The sequence below is a fragment of the Notothenia rossii genome (genome assembly GCF_949606895.1).
Source record: "Notothenia rossii genome assembly, chromosome: 5".
NCBI lineage: Eukaryota > Metazoa > Chordata > Actinopteri > Perciformes > Nototheniidae > Notothenia > Notothenia rossii.
The window spans coordinates 1,904,938-1,924,937 of NC_136903.1; the positions used below are offsets into that span (position 1 = coordinate 1,904,938).

At 42.6% G+C, this 20,000-nt stretch overlaps 1 protein-coding gene across 1 annotated transcript in view; it reads right to left on the minus strand.

Annotated features, from left to right (window-relative positions):
• Positions 1 to 14: 14 nt before the first annotated feature.
• slc7a10b (solute carrier family 7 member 10b) overlaps positions 15 to 20,000 on the minus strand; it is a 35,153-nt gene continuing 15,167 nt past the window's right edge. The window contains exons 4-11 of the mRNA XM_079683946.1: positions 13,798 to 13,923; positions 12,527 to 12,680; positions 8,070 to 8,193; positions 4,256 to 4,359; positions 3,544 to 3,640; positions 3,196 to 3,345; positions 2,169 to 2,346; positions 15 to 657 (exon numbers count right to left, since the gene is read on the minus strand). Coding sequence (XP_079540072.1) covers positions 527 to 657; positions 2,169 to 2,346; positions 3,196 to 3,345; positions 3,544 to 3,640; positions 4,256 to 4,359; positions 8,070 to 8,193; positions 12,527 to 12,680; positions 13,798 to 13,923 — 1,064 coding nt within the window. The 3' untranslated portion in view covers positions 15 to 526. The remainder of the gene's footprint in view (positions 658 to 2,168; positions 2,347 to 3,195; positions 3,346 to 3,543; positions 3,641 to 4,255; positions 4,360 to 8,069; positions 8,194 to 12,526; positions 12,681 to 13,797; positions 13,924 to 20,000) is intronic.

Genomic DNA, 20,000 nt, shown 5'->3' on the forward strand with positions numbered 1-20,000 from the left:
GGAGACTAGGGGACACTAAAGAGTGACACACACAGCTGGGAGACCAGCGGACACTAAAGAGTGACGCACACAGCTGGAGACCAGGGGACACTAAAGAGTGACGCACACAGCTGGGAGACCAGGGGACACTAAAGAGTGACGCACACAGCTGGAGACTGTGCAGCGCGTCTCTCCTGATGGAAATGTCTTGGGCCGCTTGTAGCTGTTGGCTAACGTAATAAGGCACGAAAAAAGAGCGGAAACTTTCAGCAGAAAAAGCCGCCAGTCGCTCAGAGTACTGTCAGAAAAAAAAGGGTCCAAAATGTGAATAAAAGTCACTTTCAACAGCTGGTGGCATTAGGTTGTTGTAACTTGAAGACTTAGTAGCAAAAAGAGAAGAAAATAAAAACGTTTCCACTCGACTGCAGCAAGTCTCCGAGGGTCAAAGGTCAGACAGGAAGTGCCCGGAGCCGGAGGAAGTGTCTCAACTTACACAGAATAAAAACAAACAAAACAAAAGATCCTCGTGTATGCGGTGGAAAAGTTTCTAGGAGTTGGCGGAGAAAGTGCTCCTGCCTGAAGAACGGTCAGTCCATTCTGCAGGGTTCTCGTTCTCGATGGGGTCGATCTGAGGAAAAACCACGAAGCACAACCGCTGGCCCACGTACGTCGCTCTCTCTACAGAAAAACACACAAATACATCAGATTATACACATGTAAGGAAGTACACGTACTCAGAAACTGTACTTGAGTACAATTACTATAAGGCAAAGTTGAATAAACGATTCAAAATGAACAGCAGAAGAAGACAGACAGGAAGTAAACACTAAAGGGAACAACAACTGAAGCCCCTTTCACACCAACGCTCTTCTGGTTCGGAACCGGTTCTTCTTTTCAGCCCCCGTTTGGTTCACACCGCACAGAGCCTGACTGGTGCTGCCGCGGCTGCGTCATAGCGTCACCGTTTACGTCGCTGATTTTCTCCCCAACGGCGCTCAACAACAACAATAGGGGACTGCGTCGGGTCGATGATCGTGTTGCTTTTGATCGGACGAAGCCAGATTAAATTAAATAACGACTTCTCAACCCTTATGCTTTTCTCCAGAGTGCCGTGGTTCATTGTTTATTAATGTGTTTCAGCGGCATTTACCGACCGCTGCAGAGCTGCCCGCGGTTTGGCATCACAACGCTGTTATGGAAGTTTATCTGGTATAAAATGGGTGATGTTACCATAGCAACCGAAGCTAAACTGACTATCTTGACTACTTGTTGCTATCCTATAAGCCGTTTTCTACAGGCACATTTTACCGGCATATTTTTCATTATGATTCTACTTGTGATAGTCGGACATGACAACTTGTGATAGTCGGACATGTATGGATTCCATCCGATAGCTGCTATAATACGAAACAAAACGTCTGTCTGCTCTCCAATGATCAATAACCGTGAACGGATGGTCAAACTAAGGCACAAATAAACAGAATCACACGAAGCCTGGTTAGCGTTGCCTGACTTTATGAAGTGTGTTCTTTTTTTATAAGTGTGTGGTTGCGTTCTGGTCAACTTTTATTTGCCGTACTCGCCTTTAACTGTTAGCTCAGGTTAATCTCGCCCCCTTCCGACGTAAGCGTGACGTATGCAGTTCTTGCTTCTCGGCCAAATTCTTTTTGGAGCTTGGTAAGAACCGGTTTTCGGGGAAAAAAGCCGGCGCTTATCATCAGGCTCTAGCTACGAACCGGCCCTGGAACCGCGTTGGTGTGAAAGGGGCAGAACTGTCCAACTAACCAGTGGGACGGACTACCTTTTCTTAACAAATGTAAATTAGGAAAATCATTTTAATCATTCAATTTAATATTTAAAAATCCATTCCTTGCACAATTAATGTAATATCCTGCTTTATATTTTGTTACTGTAAATGTGTATTTCCACGTGTATATTTTTTTACTTTTTAATGCTATTTTATTTCTATTTCAGAAATATTTTTGGATTGTTTATTTCTAGTTTTTTTCTCTTATGTACATTGGCTTGTCTTCTTATTCTGCTGCAGCGCAAACATTTCCCAATTTGGGATCAATAAAGTTCTAATCTATCTATCTATCTACTTTGGATCAATACGCGTTTCAAGTCATTGATTTATTTATTATGTAGCCGTGTGATAATGTGCTGCGAGGAGGTCATATAAAACTCACCGATGAATTTGTAGATGCACTTTGGTTTCTCTTTCCAGTGGACTCCCAGGAAGTAGACGGGCACGCCGGTGAGCATGATGACGAGGCCCACGCCGCACACCACGGGCTCCGAGTACAGACTGAAGCCCAGCAGCAGAACCCAGAACAGCAGGTAGCTGAGCGGCACCAGCAGGCTCACCTGGAGAACATTCATGGGATTAAACAGAACTTTGTAGAAGCCTAACGTGTGGGTTACTCATTTAGTTTCCAAAAAGATTTGTGTCGGCCGACCCGGAAGGAAGCTGCTGGTTCTCTCGACAAAAAGCAACAGGATGTCTCCATTTGGAATATTGTAAAAAATAAGGTCTGTGGAAAAGGAACCTGTTTGATAAATGCTTTGTTCAGCCGGATAATCTCCACATGTCTACTTTCATAATGTTCTAAATCATAAATCTAATGTCCAGAAGCTAAATGCTAACGTTATGCTATAAAGGAACTACAGGCGAGTCCAGCAGCACGACTTCAACGTCACGCCAACTTCAGATCCATATTCAAACACACAGATTCTAGATGGAAGGAGTTGAAGCGTTTGTTTGAACAGTCTGCAGGAGGCAGGGACTTGCTCTCAAGCAGAACAGAAACTAACTTAGAGGAGTGTTTACGTGTTCGGTGTAATGACGTACAACGGCCTCCACGACTTCTGTAGTCCTATTCAGCCACTTGGTAACAACCATCGTTTCTCAGACACGTCCACTCTTCAGAGATCACCAGTGGGGTCACTGCTGATGGTTTAATGTAGAACAAAACGTGATCCGTCTCTTCAACGTGTTTCAACCACAGACCTTATTTCAGATATTTCCAAAAATCCTATGGAGAGATCCCATTGGCTCTGAGACGAGGGAACAGGAAGTGGTGAAACGCTGACTCACTTCCTGGTTTTAGGACTCATCACCGCACCGCTCTATTTCTGTGGCCAACAGCTCTCTACATAAGGTATCAGCGGAGAAAAGTGGAGTCCTTTAATGGATATCGTGAAGCGCTGCGGTACCTTGATGGGTCGGTACAGGTTGGGCTTCTTCCAGCGGTGATACAGCAGGCCTGCGATGGTGACTCCGTACGACAGGTAGTTGATGAAAGACACGTAGTTTATCAGGTTGTGAGTCTCTCCGATGCACAGGATCACTATGGTGGCAGCACACTGCAAATATATTAAAGATATTTAAGATAAGACTTTCTTTGTTGAAAGTGTTGTTGAATGTTTAATAAATTATATTAATTAAAGATTGAGTGTCTTCTATTCTTTTATTTTTCTTCTACTCTACTACTTTTACATGCATCATTTAAATGTGTATGATAGAGTGTTACATAGCCATGTTACTCATTGGATTGTACGTACGCAGACCAGCAGAGCGGGGATGGGGGTGCAGTTCTTATAATGGATCATAGCCAACAGACTGGGCAGGTGACCCTCTCGAGCGCCAGAGAAACACAACCTGCAGGACAAAATGAATCCACTTGGTACCTTAATAAAGCACAGTAGCATTCGAAGTATTCTAGCAGTTCAACGAGTCCTCCGGAGAACATTCAAAGGTCCAAGTGTAGAAATGGCAATGAAATTCTCCTGACCTGAGCTCCTCCAGCAATGCAACACATATAATAAAGTACAAAAATACAAAGCAGTGCAAGAAGTCTATATACATGTAAATAGAATATGATATGTACAAGAACAGAATATTAAATTAAATTATGTTCATTAAAAATAAATACGGTTTATTGCGGTGATCACTGTTTATATAATTCAGGAGTGTGGTAGGTAGGGGAGTGTTAGACAATTATCACTGGTCACCGGCTTGAGCTTCAATCTCAGGATCCATGTATTCATTATCCTCTCAGGAATGGAATTAGTCAAAACTAAATAAGAGAATTTAATGTTTTTTCTCAAAATTCTCACTTTTTCTTAAAAATTCCACTTTTTCTCAAAAATCTCAAAATTCTGACTTTTTCTCAAAAATCTCATTTTTTCTCAAAACTAATTTTTCTCAAAATTCTCACTTTTTCTTAAAATTCTCACTTTTTCTCAAAAATCTTCCCAGCAGGGAGGGTCTCACCTGGAGGAGGTGAACAGGTATCCGTTGATCCCTCCGAAGGTGGACAGAGCCACGGAGATGGGCATGATGACGGAGAACATCCCCAGCAGCTTCTCTCCAAACGTCTGACAGCAGAACACACAATCACTAAAACATCACACATGGTTTTGTTCTTATGGAAATGTTCCTGACTAACATACCGTGATATTTACTGTTCTGCTTTTTCTAGTTCTCTCTCTCTCGAGTAGTGGGTTTTATAGGTTTAAATCCCACTACATACTGAAACACACCTGAACATCAGCAGGAGAGGACTCTTTAAAGTAGAGACACTACATACTGAAACACACCTGAACATCAGCAGGATAGGACTCTTTAAAGTAGAGACACTACATACTGAAACACACCTGAACATCAGCAGGAGAGGACTCTTTAAAGTAGAGACACTACATACTGATATACACCTGAACATCAGCAGGAGAGGACTCTTTAAAGTAGAGACACTACATACTGAAACACACCTGAACATCAGCAGGAGAGGACTCTTTAAAGTAGAGACACTACATACTGATATACACCTGAACATCAGCAGGAGAGGACTCTTTAAAGTAGAGACTCTACATACTGATATACACCTGAACATCAGCAGGAGAGGACTCTTTAAAGTAGAGACACTACATACTGATATACACCTGAACATCAGCAGGAGAGGACTCTTTAAAGTAGAGACACTACATACTGATACACACCTGAACATCAGCAGGAGAGGACTCTTTAAAGCAGAGACACTACATACTGATATACACCTGAACATCAGCAGGAGAGGACTCTTTAAAGTAGAGACACTACATACTGATATACACCTGAACATCAGCAGGAGAGGACTCTTTAAAGTAGAGACTCTACATACTGATATACACCTGAACATCAGCAGGAGAGGACTCTTTAAAGTAGAGACACTACATACTGATATACACCTGAACATCAGCAGGAGAGGACTCTTTAAAGTAGAGACACTACATACTGATACACACCTGAACATCAGCAGGAGAGGACTCTTTAAAGCAGAGACACTACATACTGATATACACCTGAACATCAGCAGGAGAGGACTCTTTAAAGTAGAGACACTGCATACTGATATACACCTGAACATCAGCAGGAGAGGACTCTTTAAAGTAGAGACACTACATACTGATATAAACCTGAACATCAGCAGGAGAGGACTCTTTAAACTAGAGACACTACATACTGATATACACCTGAACATCAGCAGGAGAGGACTCTTTAAAGTAGAGACTCTACATACTGATATACACCTGAACATCAGCAGGAGAGGACTCTTTAAAGTAGAGACACTACATACTGATATACACCTGAACATCAGCAGGAGAGGACTCTTTAAAGTAGAGACACTACATACTGATACACACCTGAACATCAGCAGGAGAGGACTCTTTAAAGCAGAGACACTACATACTGATATACACCTGAACATCAGCAGGAGAGGACTCTTTAAAGTAGAGACACTACATACTGATACACACCTGAACATCAGCAGGAGAGGACTCTTTAAAGCAGAGACACTACATACTGATATACACCTGAACATCAGCAGGAGAGGACTCTTTAAAGTAGAGACACTGCATACTGATATACACCTGAACATCAGCAGGAGAGGACTCTTTAAAGTAGAGACACTACATACTGATATACACCTGAACATCAGCAGGAGAGGACTCTTTAAAGTAGAGACACTACATACTGAAACACACCTGAACATCAGCAGGAGAGGACTCTTTAAAGTAGAGACACTACATACTGATATACACCTGAACATCAGCAGGAGAGGACTCTTTAAAGTAGAGACACTACATACTGATATACACCTGAACATCAGCAGGAGAGGACTCTTTAAAGTAGAGACTCTACATACTGATATACACCTGAACATCAGCAGGAGAGGACTCTTTAAAGTAGAGACACTACATACTGATATACACCTGAACATCAGCAGGAGAGGACTCTTTAAAGTAGAGACACTACATACTGATACACACCTGAACATCAGCAGGAGAGGACTCTTTAAAGCAGAGACACTACATACTGATATACACCTGAACATCAGCAGGAGAGGACTCTTTAAAGTAGAGACACTACATACTGATATACACCTGAACATCAGCAGGAGAGGACTCTTTAAAGTAGAGACTCTACATACTGATATACACCTGAACATCAGCAGGAGAGGACTCTTTAAAGTAGAGACACTACATACTGATATACACCTGAACATCAGCAGGAGAGGACTCTTTAAAGTAGAGACACTACATACTGATACACACCTGAACATCAGCAGGAGAGGACTCTTTAAAGCAGAGACACTACATACTGATATACACCTGAACATCAGCAGGAGAGGACTCTTTAAAGTAGAGACACTGCATACTGATATACACCTGAACATCAGCAGGAGAGGACTCTTTAAAGTAGAGACACTACATACTGATATACACCTGAACATCAGCAGGAGAGGACTCTTTAAAGTAGAGACACTACATACTGATATACACCTGAACATCAGCAGGAGAGGACTCTTTAAAGTAGAGACTCTACATACTGATATACACCTGAACATCAGCAGGAGAGGACTCTTTAAAGTAGAGACACTACATACTGATATACACCTGAACATCAGCAGGAGAGGACTCTTTAAAGTAGAGACACTACATACTGATACACACCTGAACATCAGCAGGAGAGGACTCTTTAAAGCAGAGACACTACATACTGATATACACCTGAACATCAGCAGGAGAGGACTCTTTAAAGTAGAGACACTGCATACTGATATACACCTGAACATCAGCAGGAGAGGACTCTTTAAAGTAGAGACTCTACATACTGATATACACCTGAACATCAGCAGGAGAGGACTCTTTAAAGTAGAGACACTACATACTGATATACACCTGAACATCAGCAGGAGAGGACTCTTTAAAGTAGAGACACTACATACTGATATACACCTGAACATCAGCAGGAGAGGACTCTTTAAAGTAGAGACTCTACATACTGATATACACCTGAACATCAGCAGGAGAGGACTCTTTAAAGTAGAGACTCTACATACTGATATACACCTGAACATCAGCAGGAGAGGACTCTTTAAAGTAGAGATACTACATACTGATATACACCTGAACATCAGCATTAGAGGACTCTTTAAAGTAGAGAGACTACATACTGATATATACCTGAACATCAGCAGGAGAGGACTCTTTAAAGTAGAGACTCTACATACTGATATACACCTGAACATCAGCAGGAGAGGACTCTTTAAAGTAGAGACTCTACATACTGATATACACCTGAACATCAGCAGGAGAGGACTCTTTAAAGTAGAGATACTACATACTGATATACACCTGAACATCAGCAGTAGAGGACTCTTTAAAGTAGAGAGACTACATACTGATATATACCTGAACATCAGCAGGAGAGGACTCTTTAAAGTAGAGACTCTACATACTGATATACACCTGAACATCAGCAGGAGAGGACTCTTTAAAGTAGAGATACTACATACTGATATACACCTGAACATCAGCAGGAGAGGACTCTTTAAAGTAGAGACTCTACATACTGATATACACCTGAACATCAGCAGGAGAGGACTCTTTAAAGTAGAGACTCTACATACTGATATACACCTGAGCATCAGCAGGAGAGGACTCTTTAAAGTAGAGACACTACATACTGATACACCTGAACATCAGCAGAATATGGCCCCTCTCTGAGATAAAGACCATAACTGTTATTTTCTCCGGTTACTCACTACGGCCACAGCGTTGGAGGACAGCAGTTCCTCGGGCGACATGGAGGAGAAATAAGCGATGTTGGTGAGTGTGTACACGACGGTCACCAGCGGGATGGAGATGTAGATGGCACGAGGTAGATTCCTGACAAACACATGCACACATCACACCGGCAAAACCAAAAATAAAAAGCATGAATATGCATGAAGCTCTGGCTCACATGTAAGCATAGCTGCCAGCTAAGCGAACCCTGAAATGTTGAGAACCCAAAAGCTTTATTTAAAGGTCTCCTATCATTTGTATTCCTTTTATAGCTACCGTCCCAGAATCATCACGTTAGTAACAGGTCTGAAATAGAGGGGTTTGAGGCTAGAATGGGTGATCTGTTTGGTATTTCGAGTAAAACACTTCAGAAACATGTTTTTTTTATATATATATTTTTGAAACATTTGAGACCAATAATATATGCCTAAAAATGGTATAAATAGGAGAACTTTAAAAAATGTATAGCAGGGGTTCCCAGCACATAGAAACTGCTGGACGCTAAATGTAGAATTTAAATCTAATTTGTACACTTTTAAGATGCTGGATAGCTGTTCCCCCCGTTTCCAGTAACCACATCAATATTTCGTGCACAAATGTGAGAGTGGTATTGATCTTCTGATCTAACTCTCTGCAAGTCAAAGGGAAACATCAAATTGTCCACAATATGAAAGTATCTGCAGCGATTGGATTAAGACCAAAAGAAACCCCAGAACAATGAGCGAGCAAAGCAAGCAGACAAAATGGATGGAGGATGTTGAGAAAGATGCAGAGAAGCGTATATTTGATAGCGTATATATGCTTACCGGAGAAGTGAGGAACTACAGCACGGCCACATGACTTCACGTCACCACCGCTAAGCTAAAGGAGGCTAATGTTGGGCTATAAAGGAACTACAGCACGGTCACATGACTTCACGTCACCACCGCTAAGCTAAAGGAGGCTAATGTTGGGCTATAAAGGAACTACAGCACGGTCACATGACTTCATGTCACCACCGCTAAGCTAAAGGTGGCTAATGTTGGGCTATAAAGGAACTACAGCACGGTCACATGACTTCACGTCACCACCGCTAAGCTAAAGGAGGCTAATGTTGGGCTATAAAGGAACTACAGCACGGTCACATGACTTCACGTCACCACCGCTAAGCTAAAGGAGGCTAATGTTGGGCTATAAAGGAACTACAGCACGGTCACATGACTTCACGTCACCACCGCTAAGCTAAAGGAGGCTAATGTTGGGCTATAAAGGAACTACAGCGCGGTCACATGACTTCACGTCACCACCGCTAAGCTAAAGGTGGTTAATGTTGGGCTATAAAGGAACTAAAACACGGTCACATGACTTCACCTCACCACCGCTAAGCAAAACGAGACTAATGTTGGGCTATAAAGGAACTACAACACGGTCACATGACTTCAAGTCACCACCGCTAAGCTAAAGGTGGTTAATGTTGGGCTATAAAGGAACTACAACACGGTCACATGACTTCAAGTCACCACCGCTAAGCTAAAGGTGGTTAATGTTGGGCTATAAAGGAACTACAACACGGTCACATGACTTCAAGTCACCACCGCTAAGCTAAAGGTGGTTAATGTTGGGCTATAAAGGAACTATAGCACGGTCACATGACTTCACGTCACCACCGCTAAGCTAAAGGTGGTTAATGTTGGGCTATAAAGGAACTACAACACGGTCACATGACTTCAAGTCACCACCGCTAAGCTAAAGGTGGCTAATGTTGGGCTATAAAGGAACTACAACACGGTCACATGACTTCAAGTCACCACCGCTAAGCTAAAGGTGGTTAATGTTGGGCTATAAAGGAACTACAGCACGGTCACATGACTTCACGTCACCACCGCTAAGCTAAAGGAGGCTAATGTTGGGCTATAAAGGAACTATAGCACGGTCACATGACTTCACGTCACCACCGCTAAGCTAAAGGTGGTTAATGTTGGGCTATAAAGGAACTACAGCACGGTCACATGACTTCACGTCACCACCGCTAAGCTAAAGGAGGCTAATGTTGGGCTATAAAGGAACTACAGCACGGTCACATGACTTCACGTCACCACCGCTAAGCTAAAGGAGGCTAATGTTGGGCTATAAAGGGACTACAACACGGTCACATGACTTCAAGTCACCACCGCTAAGCTAAAGGTGGTTAATGTTGGGCTATAAAGGAACTACAACACGGTCACATGACTTCACGTCACCACCGCTAAGCTAAAGGTGGCTAATGTTGGGCTATAAAGGAACTACAGCACGGTCACATGACTTCACGTCACCACCGCTAAGCTAAAGGTGGCTAATGTTGGGCTATAAAGGAACTACAACACGGTCACATGACTTCAAGTCACCACCGCTAAGCTAAAGGTGGTTAATGTTGGGCTATAAAGGAACTACAACACGGTCACATGACTTCACCTCACCACCGCTAAGCAAAACGAGACTAATGTTGGGCTATAAAGGAACTACAACACGGTCACATGACTTCAAGTCACCACCGCTAAGCTAAAGGTGGTTAATGTTGGGCTATAAAGGAACTACAACACGGTCACATGACTTCACGTCACCACCGCTAAGCTAAAGGTGGCTAATGTTGGGCTATAAAGGAACTACAGCACGGTCACATGACTTCACGTCACCACCGCTAAGCTAAAGGTGGCTAATGTTGGGCTATAAAGGAACTACAACACGGTCACATGACTTCAAGTCACCACCGCTAAGCTAAAGGTGGTTAATGTTGGGCTATAAAGGAACTACAACACGGTCACATGACTTCACCTCACCACCGCTAAGCAAAACGAGACTAATGTTGGGCTATAAAGGAACTACAACACGGTCACATGACTTCAAGTCACCACCGCTAAGCTAAAGGTGGTTAATGTTGGGCTATAAAGGAACTACAACACGGTCACATGACTTCAAGTCAACACCGCTAAGCTAAAGGTGGCTAATGTTGGGCTATAAAGGAACTACAACACGGTCACATGACTTCAAGTCACCACCGCTAAGCTAAAGGTGGCTAATGTTGGGCTATAAAGGAACTACAACACGGTCACATGACTTCAAGTCACCACCGCTAAGCTAAAGGTGGTTAATGTTGGGCTATAAAGGAACTATAGCACGGTCACATGACTTCACGTCACCACCGCTAAGCTAAAGGTGGTTAATGTTGGGCTATAAAGGAACTACAGCACGGTCACATGACTTCACGTCACCACCGCTAAGCTAAAGGAGGCTAATGTTGGGCTATAAAGGAACTACAGCACAGTCACATGACTTCACGTCACCACCGCTAAGCTAAAGGGTGCTAATGTTGGGCTATAAAGGAACTACAGCACGGTCACATGACTTCACGTCACCACCGCTAAGCTAAAGGTGGCTAATGTTGGGCTATAAAGGAACTACAGCACGGTCACATGACTTCACGTCACCACCGCTAAGCTAAAGGAGGCTAATGTTGGGCTATAAAGGAACTACAGCACGGTCACATGACTTCACGTCACCACCGCTAAGCTAAAGGTGGCTAATGTTGGGCTATAAAGGAACTACAGCACGGTCACATGACTTCACGTCACCACCGCTAAGCTAAAGGAGGCTAATGTTGGGCTATAAAGGAACTACAGCACGGTCACATGACTTCACGTCATCACCGCTAAGCTAAAGGAGGCTAATGTTGGGCTATAAAGGAACTACAGCACGGTCACATGACTTCACGTCACCACCGCTAAGCTAAAGGTGGCTAATGTTGGGCTATAAAGGAACTACAGCACGGTCACATGACTTCACGTCATCACCGCTAAGCTAAAGGAGGCTAATGTTGGGCTATAAAGGAACTTCAGCACGGTCACATGACTTCATGTCACCACCGCTAAGCTAAAGGTGGCTAATGTTGGGCTATAAAGGAACTACAGCACGGTCACATGACTTCACGTCACCACCGCTAAGCTAAAGGAGGCTAATGTTGGGCTATAAAGGAACTACAGCACGGTCACATGACTTCATGTCACCACCGCTAAGCTAAAGGAGGCTAATGTTGGGCTATAAAGGAACTACAGCACGGTCACATGACTTCAAATCACCACTGCTAAGGTGATATGGTTCGTCAGTGTAGTTTGGTAAAAAGGAAATAGACCACTTGAAACTGCTCTCTGTGGATCCTCTACCATCTTATCGATTGAACTCAACTTTATTTGAAATTTCCATGTGTTTTTGGCACTTTAAGCACTAATGAAACTCAGGAAGCACTTGCTTTTTTTTTCTCTGGCATGCACTGTCCCTTTAAATATATCAATACCATTGGGTAACAGGTAGAGAAAAAGCCCAGAACAATGTGAGCAAGCAAAGCAATAAGATAAAATGGATGGAGGATGTCGAGTAAGATGCAGAGAAGCGTTTATATATTTGATAGCGTATATATTCTCACCGTCTGGGTTCCACCACCTCCTCCGTGACGTAGTTGAGGAAGTTCCAGCCACTGAAGGCGAAGGACGCCTGAAGGAAAGCGAGTGCGATCTGACCGACTGTCGGCGTCCTTTCCATGGAGAACGCCACCTGAGGAGTCAGAGCCTCGTAGTTCCCTGCAGGACAAAATATCATCATCAGCATTTATATTATTTAGACAATTATTTAATAGAAACGAGACTTGAGGACTCTTTAAAGTAGAGACACTACATACTGATATACACCTGAACATCAGCAGGAGAGGACTCTTTAAAGTAGAGACACTACATACTGATATACACCTGAACATCAGCAGGAGAGGACTCTTTAAAGTAGAGACACTACATACTGATATACACCTGAACATCAGCAGGAGAGGACTCTTTAAAGTAGAGACACTACATACTGATATACACCTGAACATCAGCAGGAGAGGACTCTTTAAAGTAGAGACACTACATACTGATATACACCTGAACATCAGCAGGAGAGGACTCTTTAAAGTAGAGACACTACACACTGATATACACCTGAACATCAGCAGGAGAGGACTCTTTAAAGTAGAGACACTACACACTGATATACACCTGAACATCAGCAGGAGAGGACTCTTTAAAGTAGAGACACTACATACTGATATACACCTGAACATCAGCAGGAGAGGACTCTTTAAAGTAGAGACACTACATACTGATATACACCTGAACATCTGCAGGAGAGGACTCTTTAAAGTAGAGACACTACATACTGATATACACCTGAACATCAGCAGGAGAGGACTCTTTAAAGTAGAGACACTACATACTGATACACGCCTGAACATCAGCAGGAGAGGACTCTTTAAAGTAGACACTACATACTGATATACACCTGAACATCAGCAGGAGAGGACTCTTTAAAGTAGAGACACTACATACTGATATACACCTGAACATCAGCAGGAGAGGACTCTTTAAAGTAGAGACACTACATACTGATATACACCTGAACATCAGCAGGAGAGGACTCTTTAAAGTAGAGACACTACATACTGATATACACCTGAACATCAGCAGGAGAGGACTCTTTAAAGTAGAGACACTACATACTGATATACACCTGAACATCAGCAGGAGAGGACTCTTTAAAGTAGAGACACTACATACTGATATACACCTGAACATCAGCAGGAGAGGACTGTAGAAAAAAAGGATCTGAATACTTCCCACACCTCTACATTTATTTCCATGTTACATAACATTCTGTGAGTGTTACCGTTGCAGATCTGGACGAGGCCGACCACGATGATGAGACCCAGCGCCATCAGCTTCCCCACCGTGAACACGTCCTGGATCCTCGTCGCCATGCGGACGCTGGAGCAGTTCACCCAGGTCAGCAGCACTGAGCAGAAAACACAATTCAACACAATCAGAAATAAATCAACACTGTGTTGGTCTGTCAAACAAATGCTTATGATATTTACAAGTTTATTTCAGCAGGATAATCTCCACATATTAACACCACGATATGATTTCTGAAATAAAAAGCTAACGTTAGGCTATAAAGGAATTACACCATGGTCACATGACTTCACATCACCACCGCTAAGCTAAAGGTGGCCAATGTTGGGCTATAAAGGAACTACAGCACGGTCACATGACTTCACATCTCCACCGCTAAGCTAAAGGTGGCCAATGTTGGGCTATAAAGGAACTACAGCACGGTCACATGACTTCACGTCACCACTGCTAAGCTAAAGGAGGCTAATGTTGGGCTATAAAGGAACTACAGCACGGTCACATGACTTCACATCACCACCGCTAAGCTAAAGGTGGCCAATGTTGGGCTATAAAGGAACTACAGCACGGTCACATGACTTCACATCACCACCGCTAAGCTAAAGGAGGCTAATGTTGGGCTATAAAGGAACTACAGCACGGTCACATGACTTCACGTCACCACCGCTAAGCTAAAGGAGGCTAATGTTGGGTTATAAAGGAACTACAGCACGGTCACATGACTTCACATCACCACCGCTAAGCTAAAGGAGGCTAATGTTGGGCTATAAAGGAACTACAGCACGGTCACATGACTTCACGTCACCACCGCTAAGCTAAAGGAGGCTAATGTTGGGTTATAAAGGAACTACAGCACGGTCACATGACTTCACGTCACCACCGCTAAGCTAAAGGAGGCTAATGTTGGGTTATAAAGGAACTACAGCACGGTCACATGACTTCACATCACCACCGCTAAGCTAAAGGAGGCTAATGTTGGGTTATAAAGGAACTACAGCACGGTCACATGACTTCACATCACCACCGCTAAGCTAAAGGAGGCTAATGTTGGGTTATAAAGGAACTACAGCACGGTCACATGACTTCACATCACCACCGCTAAGCTAAAGGAGGCTAATGTTGGGCTATAAAGGAACTACAGCACGGTCACATGACTTCACGTCACCACCGCTAAGCTAAAGGAGGCTAATGTTGGGTTATAAAGGAACTACAGCACGGTCACATGACTTCACATCACCACCGCTAAGCTAAAGGAGGCTAATGTTGGGCTATAAAGGAACTACAGCACGGTCACATGACTTCACGTCACCACCGCTAAGCTAAAGGAGGCTAATGTTGGGTTATAAAGGAACTACAGCACGGTCACATGACTTCACCACCGCTAAGCTAAAGGAGGCTAATGCTGGGCTATAAAGGAACTACAGCACGGTCACATGACTTCACATCACCACCGCTAAGCTAAAGGAGGCTAATGTTGGGCTATAAAGGAACTACAGCACGGTCACATGACTTCACGTCACCACCGCTAAGCTAAAGGAGGCTAATGTTGGGTTATAAAGGAACTACAGCACGGTCACATGACTTCACGTCTCCACCGCTAAGCTAAAGGTGGCTAATGTTGGGCTATAAAGGAACTACAGCACGGTCACATGACTTCACGTCTCCACCGCTAAGCTAAAGGTGGCTAATGTTGAGCTATAAAGGAACTACAGCACGGTCACATGACTTCATGTCACCACCGCTAAGCTAAAGGAGGCTAATGTTGGGCTTTAAAGGAACTACAGCACGGTCACATGACTTCACGTCACCACCGCTAAACTAAAGGAGGCTAATGTTGGGCTATAAAGTACCTACAGCACGGTCACATGACTTCACGTCACCACCGCTAAGCTAAAGGAGGCTAATGTTGGGCTATAAAGTAACTACAGCACGGTCACATGACTTCACGTCTCCACCGCTAAGCTAAAGGTGGCTAATGTTGGGCTATAAAGGAACTACAGCACGGTCACATGACTTCACGTCACCACCGCTAAGCTAAAGGAGGCTAATGTTGGGCTATAAAGGAACTACAGCACGGTCACATGACTTCATGTCACCACCGCTAAGCTAAAGGAGGCTAATGTTGGGCTTTAAAGGAACTACAGCACGGTCACATGACTTCACGTCTCCACCGCTAAGCTAAAGGTGGCTAATGTTGGGCTATAAAGTAACTACAGCACGGTCACATGACTTCACGTCACCACCGCTAAGCTAAAGGAGGCTAATGTTGGGCTATAAAGGAACTACAGCACGGTCACATGACTTCATGTCACCACCGCTAAGCTAAAGGAGGCTAATGTTGGGCTTTAAAGGAACTACAGCACGGTCACATGACTTCACGTCACCACCGCTAACATTATATGGTTTGTCAGTGTAGTTTGGTAAACAGAAAATAGACCACTTGAAACTGCTAACTATGGATTATCTTCCATTATATCCATTTAAATCAACTCTATTTTCCATGTTTTTTTTGCGCTTTAAGCACAATAATCAGAAGGCAGACATCTCCTTTCATGAAAATCAGGAAACATATGCGTTTTTTGACTCTGGGGCGAACTGTCCCTTTAAATATATCAACACCATTGCCATTGGGTAACCGTTGATGGTTTCTGGTGTGTTTCTGGTGGGCGGCCAGTTGCCCTGGGAGGCAGGAATGTGGGAAACGGGCGATGGAGGGAGGGCAGGGCGATTGTTTCACCTCGTCCATCATTGTCACCGGCTTTGCTCTCATGGTGGCCTTGCTTTCCGACACAAAGACAAGCTGTCAGCCCCGCTAAACAAACCACTTCCGTTCCCCCCCCACCATCCCTACATTTAGAGCTCACGTTTCAGCATCCAGATCCAAAAACAAGTGTGAATGATGGCGTCAGAGGCGAGGAATCACACCCCGAAGTCCCGCTGCTTCACCCCGCAGACGGGATTTGAAGCCAGACGTTATTTACTCATGAACAGAGATGGCAAAAGTACACACATCCTTTCCTCAAGTAGAAGTACAGATACTCGTGTTTAAAAATACTCTGGTGAAAGTAGAAGTACTGACTAAACTTCTTTTCTCAAGTAAAAGTAAAGAGGCTTTGAAATGTACTTCAGTAAAAAGTACCCATAACTAGCAGCTGTTTTAAAGAGTACCTGACCTCCCTTTATATTAATAGAACAATAATGTCATTGTTAGCTAATGAATGTTTCCATGCTGAACAACGGCAACATGACAACGTTTCCATTGGTCCCTCTTCTTTAGAGAAGACCAGGAAATGATGGATACACGGATCGTGTTCAAATCAATAGGCACGCAATGACTCTAAATAATAATGATCACGCCACCAAACACACATTCAGACTTAAGGAACCAGCCTGTTTGGAAAATGAGAGAAGTAGAAAGTACAGGTATTTGAGTTCAACATGTAAGAAGTAGAAAGTACAGGTATTTGAGTTCAACATGTGAGAAGTAGAAAGTACAGGTATTTGAGTTCAACATGTAAGAAGTAGAAAGTACAGGTATTTGAGTTCAACATGTAAGAAGTAGAAAGTACAGGTATTTGAGTTCAACATGTAAGAAGTAGAAAGTACAGGTATTTGAGTTCAACATGTAAGAAGTAGAAAGTACAGGTATTTGTGTTCAACATGTAGGAAGTAGAAAGTACAGGTATTTGAGTTCAACATGTAAGAAGTAGAAAGTACAGGTATTTGTGTTCAACATGTGAGAAGTAGAAAGTACAGGTATTTGAGTTCAACATGTGAGAAGTAGAAAGTACAGGTATTTGAGTTCAACATGTAAGAAGTAGAAAGTACAGGTATTTGTGTTCAACATGTAAGAAGTAGAAAGTACAGGTATTTGTGTTCAACATGTGAGAAGTAGAAAGTACAGGTATTTGAGTTCAACATGTGAGAAGTAGAAAGTACAGGTATTTGAGTTCAACATGTAAGAAGTAGAAAGTACAGGTATTTGAGTTCAACATGTAAGAAGTAGAAAGTACAGGTATTTGTGTTCAACATGTGAGAAGTAGAAAGTACAGGTATTTGAGTTCAACATGTGAGAAGTAGAAAGTACAGGTATTTGAGTTCAACATGTAAGAAGTAGAAAGTACAGGTATTTGAGTTCAACATGTAAGAAGTAGAAAGTACAGGTATTTGGGTTCAACATGTAAGAAGTAGAAAGTACAGGTATTTGAGTTCAACATGTAAGAAGTAGAAAGTACAGGTATTTGAGTTCAACATGTAAGAAGTAGAAAGTACAGGTATTTGAGTTCAACATGTTAGAAGTAGAAAGTACAGGTATTTGAGTTCAACATGTGAGAAGTAGAAAGTACAGGTATTTGAGTTCAACATGTTAGAAGTAGAAAGTACAGATATTTGAGTTCAACATGTTAGAAGTAGAAAGTACAGGTATTTGAGTTCAACATGTTAGAAGTAGAAAGTACAGGTATTTGTGTTCAACATGTAAGAAGTGGAAAGTGGTCAGGGAAATAAGTAGTGGATTAAAGTACTGATACCAGAGACATGTACTTAAGGACAGTAACGCAGTATTTGTACTCCACTACTTCCCACCTCATCTCATGATAAGACAGAGAGGCTGTGTGGATTAATGGTGCACACAGTGACGGAAACGTTGACTTTAATTAAATGTATTATGTCAACCACTTTGTTAGAAAAAAGTGTTGGGGAACAACTGCATCAAGCTCCTCTCCGCAAACAATACATATATATTCTTACAATTCTTTTTTTTGACACCTAGTGCAGTATCTATGCTGCACTGCTAAAGATATTCTCTATTCGATTATAACTAATATTAAACGTGTCGCATGTCAAATATTGCACCACTTGGGTTTCCAGAAATACACCCAGAAAATGTGACCAGTCCTCCAGATGTACATGTTCAGAACTTTTTTAACAAATGGTCCTAATGCAAAGTGGTGGGGACAAAATGAATTAAGTTTAAATAAAAACTGTAAGGTTCAACTCACTATTACTGTTGACATAATACATTTAATTAAAGTCAACGGTTCAGTTGTTTCAGTGACTGAGATCCTGCATGATCTCTGCCTCGCCCCTACAGTCCTCATAAAGCATTTATTTTCTCATACAATCCATTTTTTATGGGAACATTTACATTTTTTTGTGAGGGGGTGAAGAAACTCTCTGCTGCTTCCACTTCCCCTCAAAACTAAAAGAACCTCAGCTGGATGCTTCATAACATCTGCAGATACTTCAGGTTTCAGGTCCCTGGGTTGCGGTCGAATAGTCAAAAAATCAGCTCCTAAATTCTAACCCTATCTCCTATTCCTTGACCTCTGAGTGAAAGGTCACGGGGTTAAGGGATAGTGGATAGGAGAATTCAAAAGGACTTAGGAGAAGAGACTGCGGTACTTTAGAGAATCCGACTGCACTTTCACTATCCGACATGTTTATGATGCGCCAGCGGACGTCATAAATGTGCGTCTGCTGCTGTGGGGAAACTATGGAAACTACAGTTTTCTATACAGCGGACTACAACATGGATGTTTAATAAGAACGAGGGACTCATCTAGAGACTCTGCACCGTGCTCTGATGCTGTTGCTTTATGCTTTATGAACGACAGAGAAACATATTCTTCATGACCGAAGTTGTAATGGAAATAAAAAATGAAAGTGAAACTTCTGCTCGTCACCCTCTCCCTCCGGTCCACATGAATACAAATGATCCCAATACATATGATTGTATGAAAAGATCTTAAAATCAATACAAATGTATTTATTATAAACGTAAGTCCTTCACATGTATCAGTGTGTACATCACCATTCAAACATCTTTTCAAAGTTGAGCAAACCCCACACAGCTCAGTGAAATGTTGACTTTATTTGATCATTTCAGTAAAAACTAACGTTCATATTTCTCTTTTTGATTATAATACTGATGAACGTTCAAAACAAAGCACTTTGGCAACTTACCACATACGTTTTAAAATGCTTAATAAGCACCGTAACTTTCATGATATAACTTCTCCGTCATAATCGTTTGTTTCCGTGAACGGCCGACTGTTGTGTGAGGCAAATGCTGCGGCTGCAAGGCATTGTGGGGCAGCATTTTCTCCTCTCCTTTCGGTAAGGGAGGTCCAGTGGTTCCTAAGCTAAAGGAGGTTAGAAAGGGAGTTTGAAACCTCCTTT